This window comes from Dendropsophus ebraccatus, chromosome 14 (genome assembly GCF_027789765.1).
Source record: "Dendropsophus ebraccatus isolate aDenEbr1 chromosome 14, aDenEbr1.pat, whole genome shotgun sequence".
Taxonomy (NCBI): domain Eukaryota; kingdom Metazoa; phylum Chordata; class Amphibia; order Anura; family Hylidae; genus Dendropsophus; species Dendropsophus ebraccatus.
The window spans coordinates 12,959,206-12,974,397 of NC_091467.1; the positions used below are offsets into that span (position 1 = coordinate 12,959,206).

The 15,192-nt window shown below is 44.4% G+C and overlaps 1 protein-coding gene across 4 annotated transcripts in view; it reads right to left on the reverse strand.

The window, feature by feature from the left end:
- MMP24 (matrix metallopeptidase 24) overlaps positions 1-15,192 on the reverse strand; it is a 99,712-nt gene that overhangs the window by 15,503 nt on the left and 69,017 nt on the right. For all 4 annotated transcript variants that reach the window (XM_069951532.1, XM_069951534.1, XM_069951535.1 and 1 more), the window contains exons 2-4: positions 9,233-9,381; positions 5,121-5,237; positions 3,719-4,023 (exon numbers count right to left, since the gene is read on the reverse strand). In XM_069951532.1, coding sequence (XP_069807633.1) covers positions 3,719-4,023; positions 5,121-5,237; positions 9,233-9,381 — 571 coding nt within the window. The remainder of the gene's footprint in view (positions 1-3,718; positions 4,024-5,120; positions 5,238-9,232; positions 9,382-15,192) is intronic.

Here is a 15,192-nt window from a genome sequence, read left to right on the forward strand (position 1 = left end):
CAGGTCTACAGCGCCTCTGTTATTTATTAGGACCCTCCTGCGCTGGATGGAGGCGGGAAGAGAGGAACTGCAGATGCTCTAGGCCCCACCCCATTGACTCCAAGTTGCTGGAATAAAACTTGTTTTTAAATATATTACTGGTGCCAGGAGGACGGCCGACCCCGAGACCAGACATAGCATGGTGACGACTAGAGAACGGTTTGGGGTGGGGGGGTGGCCGGTACAGATTCGCTTTAAACATAGATTAACTTTTTTTTTAAATTAAGAGAGGATATTACAAAACTGCTTGTTAATTTCTTTTAAAAAAATTTGCCCACAGTGCCTCTTTAGCTTTAGTGGTCCAGACATGATGGGAATTGTAGTTTTGTAGGGTCCCCACTCCTGATCTATGATATTATATGGTAAATGTGCTTTCAGTACATCCATGGTACAGGCAAAGAGGTCTCTAAGACCATATTAGCTGGTTAAGCACTGCAGAAACCCGCTTTACTCCATAGGATCTACCAACGTAATGGCACAATCTCTTTAACAACAAGGGATTTAGCAGTCAAGAATTAAGGTGACGGCGCTTAACAAGGGATGAAACCACAGCCGTTCTTCATATGTGTCTTCAATGCTTATAAGTGCATGGACGTCCCTGAAGGCTCCGGGGATGTGTAGTTTATTACATGTTATAAGGGCATCATATACTCTATCTAAGTTGTACCAGGGAAGACACACCACTCTTTAAAGGCATCTGGCGATTTATTTATCTTTATTTTTTTCAAATTAACTGGTACCAGAAACTTATATACGTTTGTATTTTAGTTCTATTTAAAAATCTCCAGTCTTCCAGTACTTATCAGCTGCTGTATGTCCTGCAGGAAATGGTGTATTCTTTCCAGCCTGACACAGTGCTCTCTGCTGCCACCTCTGTCCATGTCAGGAACTGTCCAGAGCAGTAGCGAATCCCCATAGAAAACCTCTCCTGTTCTGAACAGTTCCTGACATGGACAGAGGTGGCAGCAGAGAGCACTGTGTCAGACTGGAAAGAATGCACCACTTCCTGCAGGACATACAACAGCTGATGAGTACTGGGAGACCGGAGATTTTTAAATAGAAGTAAATTATAAATCTGTATAACTTTCTGACACCGATTGACCTGAGAGGGGAAAAAAATCACCTGAATGCTCCTTTAACATACAATGTCCTAAACCAGGAATGGGGAACCTTCGGCCCTCCAGCTGTTGCAAAACTACAATTTCCATCATGCCCATCATCCCAGATCCCAAATAATAGTGTAATTTAAAGGACCACTGTAAGGGGCTTTTTTTCTGGGGCAGATGCAGTCTTATATAAGGACCCTGCTCACTGTCAGAGCCAATAACACCTCGAAGAGCTGAGGAAAAAGGTGAAGACCTGTCATTGTAAAGCCTGAGGCCGGGGATTCAGCAGAATGTGATCTCATGGAGTTAAAAGCAACGTGATGACATGATAGTTATCATGAATCATTCCAACATGTCACGTATCAGCTGCATCTAGGGCGACCACAACTTCTGGGAACAATAAGCCATGGGGCAATGGGACAAAAAACGTTCATATACATGCCTTGTACCACATTGTGTGTATTTAGACAAGGGCATGGTTCAGTGCTTAAAGGGGCACTCCAGAGGGAAAAAAAACTGTTTTCAAATCAACCAATGTCAGAAAATTAAGTTTAAGTGACCTATCAGTGACCGACTGAGCAGGCAGTTCTTATGGGGACTGAGAACTAGAAAGTAGTCGTGATGAGCAGGAACATCTGGATGGCAACAGTACGGACAGGGTATCTTTTTTTATTTTTCCAACAACCCATTTAAAGGTAAAAGAAGTATCTAACCTGCTGATATGTCATACAGCGCGCAGGGCTCTGAGGATGAGGGTAAGTCTCTTTGTGTGCTTTGTAGTACACAGTGTTACCTTGGTTTAAGAGTAACTTGGTTTAAGAGCGTTTTGGTATAAGAGCTCACAGTTTTTCAAAATTGTGACTTGGTGTAAGAGCATTGCTTTGGTGTAAGAGCTCCCTGTACTGGGTGGGAGGGGGAGTGGGGGATGGGCATCGTCTGCATAGCGGGGTCTACAGCCCTGTACTCTGACACAGGAAGTCTCCCTTACCTTTCAAATCATAGCAGATCCACTTCAGGCTGGGGCTTACATCAGGGGACAGGACTGTGGGGGTAATCTCTCCATAGCTGTAACCCCTCTCTCCCCGGACAGAGAGTGCTGCATGTATGTGCCCACATCTGCCCTGCTCATTCCTTCCTGCTCCCTGCAGTCTCTGTCAGTCCTGATTGGTCCATGCTGAACACCCTCCCCCCTTCCCCATTGTTGTCATGTGACCACACAGACCTCTGCCAGCAGCCCTGATTCTCTATTCTAGCCTGTTGTACTACGCTACTGCATTATGGGGATCTGCAGTCCCATCCTGTATCTACAAACTGCTGCTGTGTTATCAGGTTTATGCCCTTACTATACATTATACACCACATGCTGATACTATACTGTACAGTAATTTATAATATCACATAATCTGCTGTTTCTGAATGTTTGTTTCATTCGTTTTACCTGTTATTCAGAATATAAAATCATTATTTTTGGGGTGTGGAACCAATTGTCTACATTTCTATGATTTCTTATGGGAAAATTTGCTTTGGTTTAAGATTTGGATTTGGTTTGGATTACAAGCGCGGCCCCGGAATGAATTATGCTCGTAATCCAATGCACCACTGTATTACATATGTAGACACTTGATAAAGAGACCGGATCGGTCTTGAAACGCGTTGTGTCGCTGGCATAATTCTTTTAATAAATTTTATGATATTTTATATCACTATTACCTCTTGGACCTGCGCCTGTTTTACCCGCCTTGGAGTGGAGGAGGATACTGACAGAATGCTTGTTGGTAGAGATGAGAGCATCTGCAGCATGGTTGAATACCAGTGGCTGAAGAAGTTGGATGCCGCCCTAGGGATGCATCCAACTTCCGCTATGAGTAATGAAACAATGGGACTTCAGTTGCGCTCACCTGTACTTGTTAGCAGTCAGATGGGCCCAACTATAGGACCGTCTCTGGTTACCCGTAGGCCCCATGCATTATATACCTGTAAGAAGCAGTTATACAGGCTCCATAATACAGGCCAGTATCTGTATAGGCTCCGTGCTCATGAAGCTCACCGCTCACAGCAGCCGCCTCTTTCCTTATCGTCTCCTCCTCCTGAATGCAGCCTTATTATAAAGCCTATCCCCGGGAGGGAGGAAACTATGGGAAGTCATTTACTCATCCTTTAATGATACAACCGCTAACAATTTACTTTGTAAATAGGGAAATAAAACATAGAAAAGCTTATTTAATAAGGGGAAATAAATGCAAATTTCTGCATCTTAGCCGGTCACCCCAATGGGTATAGGTACTCTCGACATATGCTAATAACAGTCATACGTCTTTCCCAGCCTAAGGCCTATACCTGCTCTCTGCTGCCACCTCTGTCCATGTCAGGAACTGTCCAGAGCAGGGAAGGTTTTCTATGGGGATTTTCTGCTGCTCTGGACAGTTCCTGACATGGACAGAGGTGGCAGCAGAGAGCACTGTGCTGACCTATAACCTATACCTATGTTGTTATACTCCTAGTAATTCCATTAGTTAGGCCACATTATACCCCCATGAACCAATATAATACATACACCATAAAAGATATCTCACCATCATGATTAGAATTCCCAAGAGTCCAGGGCTCATCCGAATCAAAATGTGTATCTCCCCCTATGCCAGGTCCAGGGAAATAGGCATGTGCTAAAAATCCACCCTCTCCGTCAAATGGCGAGCTGTCCCCGTGAAATCCAGAGGCAAAGAATATCATAATGTCGGCTTCTTTATGTGACGTTTTAATTTCTTGATAGGGGATTTCTTCGAATGTAAGAGGAGTCACCTTCTGCCACACATCGAAGGCCTGGCGGATTGCTTTTCTAGTGTCCAGTTCTCCTACTTTAGGAGTATAATTGTGTATGCTGGAAAAGAAGACATGGAAGATATACAATGAACGCCAAAGGATGTCAGACAAGGCATCTATAACATGCTACCTCCACCTATGGCCCACAATTCTGCTGGAAAGTTTTGAGCACAAACTGTTAACAACTTTATTGCACTGATTCTGAGGTTTAAAAAGCATGAAGAATTGTGAATACAGCTCTGGACTACAGCTTAGGTTAATGGAGTATTCCACTCAAACAAAACTTTTCAAATGTTGCTGCCCATTATGAGACTAACAATTCCTTTCACACTTGTTATTATCAATTCAGTCTCTTTCACTCAGTTCTGAGATACAGCTGGCAGGCTGTATCTGCAACTCTTTTTTTTTAGATTCTTTGTAATGCTGGGAGGGTTAATCTGAGCTTATCAACTCGTTTACATCAGCTGTCTCAGAAGGAAGGGGGGGGGGAGAGGGAGATGGAGAGAAAAGCTCAGACACAGATTTTTGTGTCTTCACCAGAAAGCAGCAGCTCAGAACTGGGGGAAGGAGACTGAATAGATAATAACAAGTATGGAAGGAATTGTTAGTCTCACCATGGACAGCAACATATCAAAAGTTGTTAAAGCGGAATATATCTTTAATGTTTTTATACAGTTAGGCACCCTTCACAGGTTAGGAAGATTTCTGACCCATAGGGTTCTATTGGGCATGGATACCCTTCAGGATAGGACATGTTCTATAACTTTCCAGGAAGCCCCATAGAACCCTATGGGGGCTTCCGGAATTCAGGAGGCACTGCATGTTCGCCCTGGCCAGCGCTAGTACCTGGCAAGTGCTGCCGGCTGCTGATACTGACCCTTTAACTGTATGTGCTTCTAAACAGGAGCACATACAGTTAATGCAGCATTGTGTTTGGCAGGTTCAAGAGCCATTGGCTCCCAGCCTTGTCAATCACTCTTTCGACCAGAGACAGCATTATACCTCCAGCCACAAGAGGCCCCTTGTTCAATGTGGAATAAATACATATTGTGCATCTATCACAATGGAGGGGTAGAGAGGAGGGCGGCTCCAGACATGAGCGGCACCATTAGCTTTGTGGTCACAAGCACTCATCTCTCTCCGAGCAGAACGTACCTGTATGTAATGTGTTTCTGTCTCCACTTCTGGCCTGTTAGTGCATATCTCTTGTTTCTTCTTTTATGGCTTAAGTGAGGAAGGTCAGGAACCCCGCAGCGAGGCTTTTTCATCCACCTACATGATCATGACGATGGAAATAAAGAGCAAACACCACTGTGATCACTGATCCAAGGAGCCAGGAAACACGTCAAAGTTAAAAGCGGCCATGACAATAGACCTGACACTTGTCTTTGATTGTGTAGAAGATTTCAGCTTTTCTTAAAGTGTCACTGTCGTTTAATTATTATTATTTTTTTTTTTGCAGAAATCAATAGTACAGGCGATTTTAAGAAACTTTTTATTTGGGTTTATTAGCAGAAAAATGCATTTTTATCATGAGAAAGCAGTTTGAAGCTCTCCCCCCCTGTCTTCATGGTTCTCTATGGAGAGGGGAGGGGTGGAGGGAGATAAGGCACCAAAGCAGGACAACAAAGAGTTAATTTACAGCTACATCACCAGGCTATCTCCTTTGAAGTCAGCACTGACCTCTCTGACCTCTGAATACCAGCTTTCACACAGGTCCCACTGTGTAATTCTTTGTTCTCTGCTCTCTGTTGGTGACTAAACTCCCTCCTCCCCCCTCCCCTCTCCATAGGTTACACTGGGCCCGACTGATGTAAAAGATTTGAGATTTCCTTATAATGAGCAGTGAATGAGAAAGAGGAGGGGGGGGGGCGACCTGGGGAAAGGCTTTTTGAATGCAGATAATGGCAGATTTGCCTAATAAACCCAATTATAAAGTTTCTTAAAATCGCCCGGACTATTGGTTTCTGCAAAAAAAAATATAAAAATATGACAGTGACACTTTAAAGGGGATATTCAACCATAAAAGTTTTCTTTCAAGTCAACTGGTGCCAGAAAATACCAGAGATTTGCAATTTACTTCTATTAAAAAAAAAATCTCAAGTCTTCCAGTACTTATCAGCTGCCGTATGTCCTGCAGGAAGTGGTGTATTCTTTCCAGTCTGGAGTGCAGGAGAGGTTTTATATGGGGATTTCCTATTGCTCTGAACAGTTCCTGACATGCACAGAGGTGGCGGCAGAGAGCACTGTTTCAGACTGGAAAGAATATACCACTTCCTGCAGGACATACAGCAGCTGACAAGTGCTGAAAGATTTGAGATTTTTTTAATAGAAGTAAAATTACAAATCTCTGGCACTTTCTGGCACCAGTTGAATTGAAAGAATTTTTTGGGGGGAGAATAACCCCTTTAAATGACGGCCATTGTATTGGATTACACGTCCTATACAGCAGACCGGCTCATTGCTTATTCTGCACAATATTTAATATATATATAATAAGTGCGCTATAGGGTTCCTAGATTTAATATAGACTCAAAGTTAAAAAAGCTATGAAAATTTCATGGAGAACATTGTGAGAACTTGTAGACCTGAAGGTGTGTGAAGCCGGGGAATGTCCTATTCCTATGTAGAGCAGTAACATATACAATTCCAATTTTACCTTTATTAAAAGAACCAGTAGGTGGGATGGGAATGAATGATGTATGGGGCTGGATTGGAGATTACATTATTTAAAGGGTAAAAAAAAAAAGTTTTCAAATCAACTGGTTTAAAAAAGTTATACAGATTTGTAAATTATTTCTATTTAAAAATGTCTAGTACTTATCAGCTGCTGAATGTTCTGCAGGAAGTGGTGTATTCTTTCCAGTCTGACACAGTGCTCTCTGCTGCCACCTCTGTCCATATCAGGAACTGTCCAGAGCAGCAGCAAATCCCCATAGAAAACCTCTCCTGCTCTGGACAGTTCCTGATATGGACAGAGGTGGCAGCAGAGAGCGCTGTGTATGGGCAGGTTAGGGGGTTTGATCTGGATATATAGGTGAATATAATGTGTAAGAATGGAGGCATTATTCTTCTCTATGGTGATCATCCAATTGTTTCGGGTCAATGATTATTGGTCCCACGGTTGTAAAGTTCACCACGGCTAAATAAAAATTATCCTTGGCGACTAATGGTAATTGGCGCGACATGATATTCCCAGGTGGTGCAGGGCTGGAAGGAGGTTCTCTATGTAGAAAAAATGTCATGGCGTTTAGACCAAGATGTACAGAACGGTCTGTGACTGCCATGGGGATGCCAATTATGTGGACGTTATATGATTTAAAGGGAATGTGTCACCTACATTTTCTTTTAGTCAGATACTAAAACGTATTCTTTAATTCTAACCTGTTTCTAATTTCTGACTACATTTTTTTTTTATTTCACTTTTTGTACATTGTTATGAGGGCAGCCATTTTCCTTGGTCTGTTTTTAACAGCATTTAGTGACATGCTTTACAGCAAGCCTCATGGACATAGACAACAGTAGACTGTCTGTCCCCTTGAGTGTGAAGCATTACTGAGCGCTCTCTGTGACCTGTGTAGAGGTCATTTCACAGGGAGCTGCTATTGTTTCCTCTATCTACTGGTGTCACATGACGCTGCAATGCTGTACAGATCACTTTACAGCAGCCTCTTCTTATCATTACAGACACAACAGGAAGTCTCAGCTTAGTTTTAGCCCCAGTGGTGAGAATGAAAACTGCAAGATGTCGATGTCAGGATTATTTTATAATATAGATAGAAAAATAGAAAATTAGAAAACGTGTCGCCAAAAATTCTTTAAAAAATTTGTCTAACAGAAAAACATAATTTACACAATAAGTAATTTTCTAGTGACACTGTCCCTTTAAAGGGACTGTCTATTGATTCTTCTGAGTAAATGTAGCTAGGTAGTGTACCATCCTGCCCCAATTTGCCACTGCCACTCTGAGGTGTTCAGCACTACAAAAACATGACCACTTTTTCCCTCTCTTGTCTCCAGTTCAGATGTGGTTTGCAATTAAGCTCCATTTACTTCAATGGATCTGAGTTTGAAACCATACCCAATCTGGAGGCAAGAGAGGGGGGAAAGTGGCCATGTTTTTGTAGCGCTAGATAAACCCTTTAACACATCAAAGTGCTCACTGAGCCAATCAATGACCACCGTGGTGCAGGGCAGGCGAGTACACATTTTTTCATCTTGGTCTGGACGCTTTTACACATTGAACCCAGACAACTTTTTTATGACAAACACAGTGGAGACCCACCAATGACTGACCGAACAGGAACCCGCCGTTAGCAGCGGGGACTGGGAATCATTGGAATGGCATCTGCAGGGGATCAGGGCAGGTGAGTATGGCTTCCTTTGTACTTTTACAGCACATATTAAATAAGTTCTGTGCTGTTGGAATACTCTTTAGGGTACGTTCACACTTACCGGATCCGCAGCGTATTTTCTGCAGCAGATCCGCAGCAGATTTCATTTAAATAACTGAACACAGCATCAAATCTGCACCATCAAATCTGCTGCGGATCTGCTGCGGATCCTGTAGGTGTGAACGCACCCTCAAAAAGGCAGTTACATGGCAAAGCCCTGAGAATCTTTGATCGCAGCCATAACAGGGGTAATTAACAGGTTTTGCAGCATCAGTACTGGGTTAAAGATGCTGCCAGATAAACATGGTGGTCATTTAAGTCAATGGTTGTTCATGTAATACAAATATGTTCCGGATGCTTGTTCTCTAAGGCATATAAAAAACAAGTATGTTGGTATGACAAGCCCTTTAAATGTGTGACAGCAGTCAGTACTGGGGTATGGATTTATTACTGTGGAACACGAGGATTACTATATTCTTTGAGGGTGCGTTCACACCTACAGGATCCGCAGCAGATCTGCAGCAGATCCGCAGCAGATTTGATGCTGTGTTCAGTTATTTAAATGAAATCTGCTGCGGATCAGCTGCTGATCCGCAGCGGATTCGTAGCAGAAAATACGCTGCTGATCCGGTAAGTGTGAACGTGTACCTTTATGGTGCGTTCACACCTACAGGATCTGCAGCTGATTTTCTGCAGCAGATTTCATTTAAATAACTGAACACAGCATCAAATCTGCTGCAGATCTGCTGCAGATCCTGTAGGTGTGAACGCACCCTTAAGGACTTTTTTCTTGCCTCTCGTGGTTAATATATGACAGTACTCACACCCCATCTGATCCCACCACATACCCCCATGATTTAGTATATGACTTACTCAATGGTCATTTGGTCCAGCACTCCAGTCACCGGGATCCCGTAGAACTGCTGCATTGTGGCCACTGCAGACTGCATAGCTTTTCCTGAATGTAAAGCTGATATTCTGATATCGTATGGGAGCAAATAGCCATACGTCTTCAACCAGCTCTGCCGAGAGAGAAAAGAAGTCAGACATGAATCTCGGGAAGGTCTTAAATATATCTTTTATTGCTTTAGTCGCGGCCAAATGTCACCTGAAACCAAGGTGTCAGCACTTTCACGCTGCCCTCACCGCCAGCGGTGTGAAATATCAACAGTGAACTATAATCTGGAATAGAGATGAGTGAATCTCGAGTATGGAGTCCTGGAGAACATGGATACAGCCATAGGCCATAGGCGATATCTATGTTTCCAGGATCTTACTCGCCGTTCTTTTCATACTGCACTGTTTCGCATTAAAGTCAAGGCAAACACCGTCCATTGTTTCACACAATGTATTGAACAAAGGCCGTTGTTTGCTACTGCCATCATAATAACCAGTTGGTGAGTTATCTCTGGCCGTTGTCCATAGACTTCAATGCATTTTTTATTCAAAACAATGGTCGTTGTTTATACGTTGTGTGAACATAGCTTAAAGCTGCATCAAAGATATCTGAGCTATATCATAGACAAAACAGGTCAGAAACAACACATATAGAATAGTGTGAGATCTATATATCTAAAACAGTGTTCATGGGGATTTCTTTTGCTCTGCACAGTTCCTGACATGGACAGAGGTCCAACATGATACATACACAATAAGCCTATAAAAACGAGGCGGGAAATATACTGCTCCTGTACAGTAGGGCTCTAAGGGTCTGATCCGGAGTGTGTTCCAGCTCGGATACCCTGGCTCCCATGGATGGTGATATGTTCCCCCTTCCCTCTTGGTCTCGGCCCCTCTGGGCCGCTCGCAGCCTGCTTCCATTCCTCATTCAGTCAGATAGTCCTGTGTCAGCGGAAAGGATCTGCATATTCATGAGAAATCTGGTGTCTAGTCCCCCGCCCAGAGGCTTCTCACATACAGAGATGTGAAAGGTGAAGAGTGTAAAGAAATTGCAATTTCTTTTTCTGTCTCTGTAAATAATGACATCACCGATATAATACGGTGGTGGCAGGATGCTCGGCACAGTACTGAGGGATGGGCAGGTAACAAGGCCTCTAGGTCACTAAGGTCCTGTACACACAACATTATGGCTGTCACCGTAACTCCGACTCATATAACTATGGGCAGAACTACTCCCATCATTGGATATCTGTGGATGGAAGGTTTATTCTGGATTTTGGTTCTGTTTGATGTTACTCTCATTGAGTTTTGATGCTTTCCATATTATAAAGCGCTTGGTGCAGGCACTGGCCAACATTGGAAATGACCAAATTCTGTATACTAACATGTGCACGGCCGTGTCCGTTACCCTCTCCCTGCTCTGGCTCACACTGCACTGTGATCATCTCCCTTTCTCTCAGCCTTATCTTTCTCTCAGCTTTCTCTCTGCCCTATGGCAGCTTCTCTTGCTTTGAGTTGGCCTCCTGGAGGTTCGGGCTCCCTCTAGTGGCAGGCATGCACCTGTCCACCTGTATTTATAAGCTCAGCCCACAAATTCAGGAGCCTTCTGGCATGTTCTCCTGAGGGTATATATAGTCTCCACCTCCTCACCTCTTTACTCAGTTGTTGCTGTTTGTCAGTCAGCAACCATGTCTGTGCTCCCTGTCTCTCCGCCACTTCCTAGTGACCTTCAAGCTATTTGGATCTCATCCATTCCTAGTTCCAGCTCAATTCCAGTGTGAACTACATCCTAAAGCTGCATCCTGCACTTCTACCACAGAGAAAGAGTACCTAGTCCCGGACCTGCAGCAGTCCTTCAGTCGGTGGTCACCGTGGTCCTTCCCTGAGGGTAGTGACCTGGGAGTTTACAGCAGAGAAGTCCACCCTGGTAAAAAATTGGGAGCTCCTTAGGGCCCTATACCACAGGAGCGATAATTGGCCGAAACGGCTCCATTCGGCCCCATCCGGCTGATTTTCGCTCCATGCAATAGAGAGAATGATCAGCCGATGATCGTGTCATCGGATGATCATTCATTTAGGTTCAGACCTAAAATCGTTGTTCGCCAGTGCATCACTACGGTTGAATAGCAGTGTGGCGGCCCGGTCCCGCGCAGTAGCATCGGCTTCGGAGCGCGGCTGTCTGAACTTACAGACTGCTCAGCCAACCACTGGCCGGAAACGCCGCGGCTGAGCGGTCTGTCAGTTCAGACAGCTCGGCTCCAAGTCAATGCTGCCACGCGGAACCGGGAGAAGAAGACCTGCAGCCCGGACAGATAATGTATGAAACAAGGGCTGTAAGGACATCGGTAACGATGTACTTGCAGCACTTGTTTCACAATCATCGGACCGTGGAATAGGCCCAGTAAACGAGCGCCGATCTAGAAGATCGGCGCTCGTTTACATCGTTGCTCGGCCCGTGGAATAGGACCCTTAGACTCCGCTCCTCAGGGAAGGAACGCGACCACACCTCGGTGATCCAGAGGATCCTCCTCCTCGTGCTTGGAGCATCCATTACAACTGCTCATAGGTCTTGGGATTAGGAGTATAAGGAGTGCAGGTCTCTGGATAATTTAAATATTTTCAACCAATAGGGATTAGTGTTGAGCCAGTAAAGTACTTGATCAAGCATGGGGGTGCTCGATCGTGCTCAATGCTCGACTGAGCACCTTGTGGTACTCGAGTAAAGGGAGCCACCATACAACTTTAATTATATCTCCCCCCCCCCACCACCACCACTGCAGTAAATTATTTCATTTTTTTTCGTCCTAATTTCTGTATATTTCGTCTTTTGAAGGAATGTATAAATGAAATATACAAAAATTTGAATGAAAAAAATTCAATCGGTTTCTGCAATACACATTAGAACTCGGGCAGTATGTCGGCAATAGTTCTAATGCGTCTTGCAGAAACCTATTGCATTTTTTTTGTTCAATTCTTTGTATATGTTGTTTAAAGATCCCTTCAAGGGACGAAATACCATTGATTTCAATGTGGTTGGTTAATCCAGTTGAGCACTTAAGCATCGAAAAATGCTCAACTTGAATAATGAGTATCATGCTCGCTCAACACTAATAGAGATGCATGAAGCATGGGAGGTAGAGAAGCAAAGCACGCCATCACTTAGGGAGTCTGTGGAACACTGCAAGTCTACCCAGATTTCAGCTGAAAATGACAGCAGGCGGTCACCAAGGAGTCCTGGGACTGGCGCTAAAGAGGCATGAGGACGGGTGGGTATATAATGGGAAGTGTATTGCCTCATTCCTCCAGTGGTGGCACCTGCTTACAAGTTCTGCCACAGATTACAGCCGATCCCCGGCGATCTCTGCTGCAGAACAATCTTTGTGGTATACCTCATCTCCCCAAAAGTGATTGTCCCACATTAAAAGGACATAAAATGATGCGTCCAAACCAGATGAAGAAATTTCCCAAGTGACTGGAGCTGTTCCTTAAGACGTGGAAGGAACTTGCAGCTTCTTAATGAGCTATTAGGTGTTAGTACAGCACTTATTAGTGATTGGTGTAATGAGTTGAAGCCTCATTAGTTTACCTTATGTATAGCTGAGGATATCTTTCAGTATAATAGACCCGTCAGTCCTTACCATATAGCTTTTTTTTTCTTTTTTTTTAGAAGGACCATCAATTAATTTCCGAACTTACTTCGAGTACTTTGTGACGGATAAAGTTTTAATCCAAACTAATTATGTAAAACATCTTACGGAACAGGCGGCTAATTAGCGCGAATCCTCATGTTCTATATTAGCAATTTGTTAGCGCTCTGTATTGTATAGTGTTAGCGTTCATTTCATCACAGCAAAACCCTGGGGACGACAAGTGACATGAAAGAGTGATAGGAATTGACTCATAAGGTATAAAGTGTCAGATACATACAGGTTGCCACACATTCTGCATCTTAAAGGGTTTTAAATGATGAGTTTAAAGGAGAAGTCCGGTGGAAATTTTTATTAAAATATTGTTTTGCCCTCCAAAAATTATACAAATCCCCAATATACACTTATTACGGGAAATGCGTATAAAGTGCTTTTTTCTCTGCACTTACTACTGCATCAATGCTTCACTTCCTGGATAACATGGTGATGTCACTTCCTGGATAACATGGTGATGTCACTTCCTGGATAACATGGTGATGTCATTTTCTGGGTAAAATGGTGATGTCACGACCCGACTCCCGGAGCTGTGTAGGAAGTGACATCACCATGTTATCCAGGAAGTGACATCACCATGTTATCCAGGAAGTGAAGCCTTGATGCAGTAGTAAGTGCAGAGAAAAAAGCACTTTATAAGCATTTCCTGTAATAAGTGTATATTGGGGATTCGTATAACTTTTGGGGGGCAATACAATACTTTAATAAAAAATTTTGCCCGACTTCTCCTTTAAGCTACTTTACATCTTTTTCTTATTTGTTCTACAGGTTTTATGGATGGTGTTTTATCCGCGTTTACTAGCTGGTGGAGCTTAGCGAGAAAGGGAACCTGAAAAACCAATGTGATGGCTATAAGTGCTCCATATCTGTCTTCTAAGGGTGTAACTATGAAGGAAATAGGCCTAGCAAAGGGGTCTCCAAACTGCGGCCCTCCAGCTGTTGCAATACTACATTTCCCATCATTCCTGGACAGCCAAATCCAAAGCTTTAGCTGCCCAGGCATGATGGGAATTGTGGTTTTGCAACAACTGGAGGGCCACAGTTTGGAGACCCATGGCCTAGTGTCTGGTATGGGGTCCTGCACCCAAGGGGAGGCACATAGTCAGCCATGGGGCGCAGGTAGTGATAACCATGGATAATACAAGGGAAGAGTGGAAGGCCAGTGGATTCAGGAGATGATACAGGTGGCAAAATGATGGTAAACTTTCATCAGCTCTGCGGACACCCATCTGTATACAGCACCCCTGCGGACACCCATCTGTATACAGCACCCCTGTAGACACCCATCTGTGTACACCACCCCTGTAGATACCCATCTGTATAAAGCACCCCTGCAGACACCCATCTGTATACAGCACCCCTGTAGACACCCATCTGTATACAGCACCACTGCAGACACCCTTTTGTATATAGCACCCCTGTAGACAGTAGACACCCATCTGTATAGACCACTCATGTAGACACCCATCTGTATACACCACCCCTGCAGACACCCCTCTGTATACAGCACCCCTGTAGACACCCATTGATAGCACGGCACCCCTGCAGACATCCATTGATAGACAACATGGCACCCATGCAGACACCCATCTGTAGACAGCACAGCAACCCTGTAGACACCCATGTAGACACCCATCTGTAGACAGCACGGCCCCCCTGTAGACACCCATCTGTAGACAGCACGGCCCCCCTGTAGACACCCATCTGTAGACAGCACGGCCCCCCTGTAGACACCCATCTGTAGACAGCACGGCCCCCCTGTAGACACCCATCTGTAGACAGCACGGCCCCCCTGTAGACACCCATCTGTAGACAGCACGGCCCCCCTGTAGACACCCATCTGTAGACAGCACGGCCCCCCTGTAGACACCCATCTGTAGACAGCACGGCCCCCCTGTAGACACCCATCTGTAGACAGCACGGCCCCCCTGTAGACACCCATCTGTAGACAGCATGGCCCCCCTGTAGACACCCATCTGTAGACAGCACGGCCCCCCTGTAGACACCCATCTGTAGACAGCACGGCCCTCCCTGTAGACACCTATCTGTACCGAGTCCCATTGCACACAATGGCCACACACTGTACATGATTTTTCGGTGTGTAACATAGCCCAAACTATGTGCCGGGACCATAGCCTGTGCATACGGCTTTAGATCTATATTCTATAAGAATGCAGACGTCAGATGTCTTTCTTCTAAATCCCGTAGGAAGCCGTTCACATATCACTATAA